Here is a 6,620-nt window from a genome sequence, read left to right on the forward strand (position 1 = left end):
TCCACCTAGAATAACTAAACAATTTTCAAGAGATATTATTGTCAAATTGAGAGTAAGAAACACAAAATACTTTCATATTAGAGGTTTGAAAAGAAGGAAAAGAAATAAGATTGATTGCTTATTAGATCAGAATGGAGATATTATAACAAAGAGAAGTCGAATAGCTGATGAATTAAGAAAGCATTTGGAAACTCTTTTCACCGCCTCCCCAACTTTTTTTTTTTTTTTTATCAAGAACTCATGGGGTTTGTAAATTAATTACTCATCAAGAAAATGCAAATTTCCTTGCAATTCGTATGGGATGTATTTAAAACAATGAATCCAAATAATCATCGGGACCAGATGGGTTATGTTGAGTTTTTCAGGAACTAGTAGGAGCTCAAAGTGTTTCTGTAATTCAAGATGTTATCAAAACCAAAAATGGGTCATTTGTCCAAATATTTTTAAAACATGGTTCAAATGGACGAGTAAAAATTATTATGGGTGAAATGGACACAAAAAAAAAATAGTAAGGATGAAACTGGATTCATCCTGACTTAAAATTAAAAAATAGAAAGGATGAAACTGGATGCATCCTGATGTAAATTAAAAATAAGAAAAAGTATTTGAAAATGGGTAGGATGAAACTGTTTACATCCTGACTATTTTTATATTTTTGTCCATTTAAACAGTATCAAAATTTAAATGTCATTTTCATGCAGGAATTTTTGATTTTGGTCTTTTTGACCAATTTTGTGTTATCAAAACTAAAGCTCTCAATCCCAAACTAAATGAAACTTTTATTTTCTTAAATTCTAAAAGTTAAGCATCCTAAAACTCCCGATGACGCATCCTAAAACTCCCGGTGACTTGATGACAATAGGTTTAAGCAATACTCCACATAAGATTTCCCAAAAAATTCTGGCTTACCTAATAAAGATGGATCTTAAGATTTTTCCATAGTAAACAAAATAGAAGTTTTCGATTGGTTAACTTTTAATTTCCATTACTACAGACGGTGGAAGGAGGAAGATGTTCTGTTAATTAGCACTTAGGAGGAGAAAGAGAAAAAGTACAGTCAGAAAGTTTTTCAAATCGGGTTATGGGTCACTCTAGAAATCCGGGTGTTTACCAACTCATCATAGCCAATTCAAAATGATAAGCATCAACGGTTGCTGCACTTTGAGACAAAGTCTGTGAGCCGATCCCGCCTCAAACATATATTAGAAGGAAACTGCAACCACCCAACAGGAACATACTATACTGCTTTTCCTGAACAATCACACAATATTTTGCAATGTGTTTGGATCTCAATATACTGACAAGTCTAGAATACAGTTAGTTTGACCGGCAAATTCAAGTAGAATGGTAAAAATCTTAGAGCTAAAATCTTGAGTATATCCACTGTATGGACAGCTAAAATAAATGTAGTGCCATGCCATCACCAAGTGGCACATTAAAAATTGAGGAGAGATTACTCCTATGAGAATCCTTTCCGGGTTAACTTTTTCCTTTTTTGAGTGCGCTTCAGACATACATTCTCAAAAGCTTACATATATCTAAAATACGCACAAGAGACATTTTCAAAACTGAAAACGTGATTCTTAGCCACGCTTTTGCCTGAGAACTTTCCCTTCCTATCGTACTGTGGTCGGAGCTACTGGTTTTGCGACATAGGCGGGGTGTGTAATAGAAGAACCCATTTATGCTACTATTCGAGCTCAACTGTTTTCCTTCTCATAAAATATAATTGTTTCGGCATATCTTAGTTGTTTTAGAAGGGACCTCCACCGCCGACAGACCTGCGTGCTTCTGCACGAAACCCCTTGCAAGCTGCAACTTTACAACTAGGGCGGAACATGATTTCGGTTTTTCGTTAGAACCGGACCGAACCAGATTAATTAGGAAAAAATCAAACCGAACCATTTAGTAAATGGATTGGTTATGGTGTAGAAAGTGGAAAACCGATAGTGTTGGTTTTGGTTTGGTTTGACCTCTAAAACCGAACCAAAAATTATTGGAAAACCGATTAATTTTTTAACTTAGTTTCTACAATTGATTTACAAGTATTAGATTCTACTCATTGATTTAGAGGATAGATAGAAACCCTAAATCTAATATTTCATTATGATACTCTCCCTCTTTCTCTAAAGCAATACTATGTGCAGCTAAGATTTTTTTTTCTGTAAATTGGTGTATTTTTCTTTTTTGATTTGACATAATTATTGGTTAACCAAAAACCACTGGGACAAACCGAAACCGGCTGAAACCATTTGGAAACCGAACCAATGGTTAATGGATTGGTTTGGTTTAGATTTTTAGAAACCGATAGTATTGGTTTCGGTTTTGGTTTGGGTAGAAACCGAACCAAACCGACCATAAACAGCCCTAGTTACAACCGAAAAACGGATCCAGAGAGGACCCACCTAAGCCAACCCAACCAGAAAATTAAACCCATCACTTCAACTGCCTAAATACAGATTGGATACGATTAAAGTTAATTTTTTTTAACCATGTGTGTTTTCTGTTACCAAAATATGTGCATTGAAACCTCAAATCAAATCACACCTTTTTTTTGTTGTTGTTGTTGGAATAATCTGAGAATCACACCTGACACGCCTTATAGCAATTCACAACAAACAATGCATCTCCTAAGCTAAGATGGTAAGCGACGATTTCTTTTCATAACATTGCTATAAAAGTTGTCTCTCCTCGAATTTCCTTTGACATGGCTAGTGTTATCGAAGTTGGAACTTCATTTGTGGGATTTTGGAGGAAACTGATCTTCTTCTATAAATTGAGCTACCAAATGATCAGAATCTCTATTAATACTCAGTAAAAACCGAACTGGAATCGTTGTGTTGGGTACAAATTCAATGATATCCATTACCTTTACACGGATCACTTGTACACGACTTGTTACAATGTTCATGCGACCAAAGATTTTTGTTGATAAAATCACACAAAAGACAAACTAACATGTGATGTCTGGAATAGTGAATCGAATGATTCTGGTTGTAAATGCTAAATTTGAACTTTGTAAACTAGTATCTTAGAAAATATGAAAAATAAGTGGTAATGTCTACCAATGGCCATGAAATTAACATTTAGCTTGAATATATTTTCGTCAAGGAAATTTTGCCTAACACCACATAAACACACAACCTATATCCACCAAAATTCTGCTAAGTCGTCAACTTCCATTTTCAAATAAAGAAGACCTGGATGATGATGGTGATGAAAAATCTTGTTGTAGTGGCGTCGGCAATTAAAGAGGATCATCATAATGGCTAAATCTAATCTGGTCGTATAGTGGTAGTGGTAATGATATCTTTAAAACTCTCTGGTGAACTTCCGGTAAGATCCAGGTTAGTTCATCATGGTATTAAAAGCCTTATGCTGTTTATAGCAGCGTCGACGGTTGAATGGATTGTTCATTATTCTAATTCAATCTGATAGTTGTGGTGATACTTAGTTATTCTGGTCAGACTCCGGTAAAAAATCGGGTTGTCTTTGGACAAGTATGTAACTCTTTTATTGTTAGAGACCCCTTTGTGACAGTTCCGGTGAGACATGAGTTGTCGCAGGTAGTGTAGTATAAAAATAAAATTTGTTATAAATGGCTTCCGGAGCAGCTACCTAATACAATTCCATTTTCTTGCTTTTAAATTCAGCAAGTTCCACCTAAAATACAATTTTTTATGTGGTTTGCAGCTCAAAATTCTATCTTAACAACATAAAATTAGCTAAAAAGAAGATGTCAGATTCAAAACAATATGTGCCCACTCTGCAACCTTCAACCACGAATTATAAAGGGCCACTTATAAAATGGTCCTACTTTTTCTAATTTGGTTACAAATCGATCATACTTTTGTAAATCGTCAACAAAAAAGTCACACTTTGGGCGACATAACAGTTTTTGAAAAAACGGTGTTAAACTTGTGACTGACGTGGTTTGCAAATGTGGCAGATCTGTGACGTGGAACCAGGTGACGTGGAACTAGGTGACGTGGAACTAGGTGACGTGGAACTAGGTGACGTGGAACTAGGTGACGTGGAACTAGGTGACGTGGAACCAGGTGAGTGGCAGCACGTTGGTTGCCAGAAAATCAGACCTTTCCCAACAGTCGGATTTTCACTTTTCTTTTTATACCTGCAAAAATTCATATTTACCATCAATTTCCAACAACCATAATACCTGGCACACATTCATATTTATCTTCAAATTCCAACAACCACAACAGAACATGTTCAAACAAAAAATGGGTGGAGGAAAAAGTGAATGGTGCAACAATTCAAGTGAGGCAAGCAGCAGCAGTGTACTTGGTGGATCAACATCATTTGTTGTTTATGTGAGATTGGAATGCATGATCCTATTTCTTGTCCTTGGATATATTCAAGGTGTAAGAATGTACCTTGCAATGGAGTGAGAAAGTTGTTGAAATCTGAAACTGAAGATCATCCTGCTGAGAAGTTCTTGGTCATAGAAGGCCCTAGACCATTGCTTTGGGTTTTCCCTCATCATATATGCTGCTGTTGCTGGAGACAACTTCACAAGATCATCCATGTGGGCCTGGTGATTAACATAAGATAACATTATTACCTAACCAAAACAATTCTCAAATAAAATAAAAATAAAGAGTAGTGCAGCATAATACAAACCTTCCAATGTCTTTCATTGTAACATAGTGCAGCATTGCAAACCAGGTTATGTAGCTTTGTACCTTTATAGTATTTTTTGAAATTTGCATACACATGTCTGCAGGTGAACGCACAACAAGATTAACCACAACTTACAACCAGTAAGAACATATAACTAACCAACTAAATTATTCATATTCAAAATTACAAACTAAAATTTACTGTTGGTTATGATTTGGAAATAACTCAGTAATGGTTTCCAACAACCCTTTTTGTCTATCTGAGATAAAATTCAGCTTTCCTCTAGAGTGGTTGACAATATATGGCTTCAAAAATTTCATGAACAGGTGCCAGTTCTCACCAATTTCATTTCTAGTAACCATTATAGCCAATGGGACAATCATATTCTCTGCATCCAAAGCAGTTGCAGCCATCAGACAACCACCATGTTTTCCAGTCAAATGACAAGCATCAAATCCTATCACATTTCTACACCCATCATGAAAACCTTTGAGTGGTGCTGCAAAGGAAATTGTCATTGACTCAAAGAATCCATCAACACTGCAAAAACAGAAGTATTGTTATTAATAACCATGCTTCAGATTTAAAACAACTGAAAATAAGTAAAACAAGAACAAGAACAACTTAACATCTTTGAACTATGTAAAAATATAAGGTAACTCACCTTCCAAATGTGTAGTTTTTCAAAGAACCAGGATTTGTTTTCTCCACCATATCACAAAAAGCTGGCACAAGTCTGTAAGACTCATCATAATTGTCATTTACTTTTTCTAGTGTCTTAGTTGTAGCTCTCCAGGCCACATGATAGGGAACACTAGTATTATGAAGAGTGTGGAACTGATCTTGTAAGTTGTAAGGGCTTGGCATTGAGTCTCCCCTCTTCAGCTTATCATACAAGAACTGTGCAACAAATTCTGCATTTGTTGTCCTGTTTCTGGTTACACCTTCAGTCACACATGTATGCTCCAAGTTCACCTTTCTCACTATAAAAGTAAGTTCATGACATATGACACTTGCATAAATAAAAAACTTACAACTCTGAGACTTGTTATACTAGCAATTAACTTTGATTCTTTCTTTGTCATTGGGCTTCAACTTGTACTGAAACTTTTTCTTCACTGCATATTCCCTTAAGTGGTTCTTAAAGTCTTTACTATCCATAAACTCATGTTGGTAACATTCATGTACAGATGAATGTACCCATCATCTTCAACCACTCCTTTGTCCAACATCTCAAAGAATTCTTCATTACTACCAATACAGAAAGGGTCTGTCTCACTGAACCAGGTAAGATTAACCTGCTTAATGGGGGGTAACTGATATGCAGCATGAACAACATCACTAAAACCATTCAATCCACCACAATTCACACTTACATTATCAAAATACCTAATCTTATTTGTATCATTTTCTTCAACCCTGAAGCTTCTAACTGGGTTCTTTACATACTTCCTGCAATACACATAATCAAATTCAATATACCAGTGTGACTATTAACAGATAACATACCTAATTTTTCTCAATTAGGGTTCACTAAATTGACAGACAAAATACCAAATTACTGAGTTGACATAACATACACAACAATCCTCAATTAGGGTTTACTGAAATCTTTTTGTAAAATACAAAATTACTGAATTTGTAAAAACCGGTTTGAAAAATTAGGGTTTATAAAAGTTGAAAAGATCAACTAAGTAGGGTTATTGAAATCCTCAGTGAAATTGACAGTTTATGGTTATGAATATCAACCTCATTATGTTCGCGTACATAGTGACGAACTCTTGTAAGAAAACCACCTCCGTTTGACCACCAGTTACCTTCTAATCTTCACGAATAAGTACTGAAGATGTAAAAAAAACCATTAACACTACCATCCTAATCTAGTGATGATCTGTTTGCGACATAAACCACTCCAAATATCAAGTTTTAGAGTGTATCCCCATTTCTGCAGAGAGTTTAGAGAGAGAGAGATGGATGAG

The 6,620-nt window shown here is 35.4% G+C and overlaps 1 protein-coding gene across 2 annotated transcripts; it reads right to left on the reverse strand.

Annotated features, from left to right (window-relative positions):
* Positions 1-3,575: 3,575 nt before the first annotated feature.
* Positions 3,576-6,620, reverse strand: LOC113274817. Of its 2 annotated transcripts, XR_003323274.1 has the most exons (6): positions 6,391-6,620; positions 5,306-6,093; positions 4,982-5,181; positions 4,642-4,738; positions 4,395-4,552; positions 3,576-4,132 (listed from the first exon to the last, which is right to left on the reverse strand). XR_003323274.1 is itself a non-coding variant. In XM_026524214.1 (5 exons), exons 2-5 carry the CDS (start codon positions 5,506-5,508, stop codon positions 4,531-4,533), a joined length of 522 nt encoding a protein of 173 aa, XP_026379999.1. In that variant the 5' UTR covers positions 5,509-6,093; positions 6,391-6,620; the 3' UTR covers positions 4,392-4,530. The 2 variants fall into 2 exon arrangements, 1 of the variants encoding a protein (XP_026379999.1); XM_026524214.1 differs by lacking the exon at positions 3,576-4,132 and having other exon boundaries at positions 4,392-4,552.

Source organism: Papaver somniferum, chromosome 4 (assembly GCF_003573695.1).
Source record: "Papaver somniferum cultivar HN1 chromosome 4, ASM357369v1, whole genome shotgun sequence".
In the NCBI taxonomy this organism is placed as follows: domain Eukaryota; kingdom Viridiplantae; phylum Streptophyta; class Magnoliopsida; order Ranunculales; family Papaveraceae; genus Papaver; species Papaver somniferum.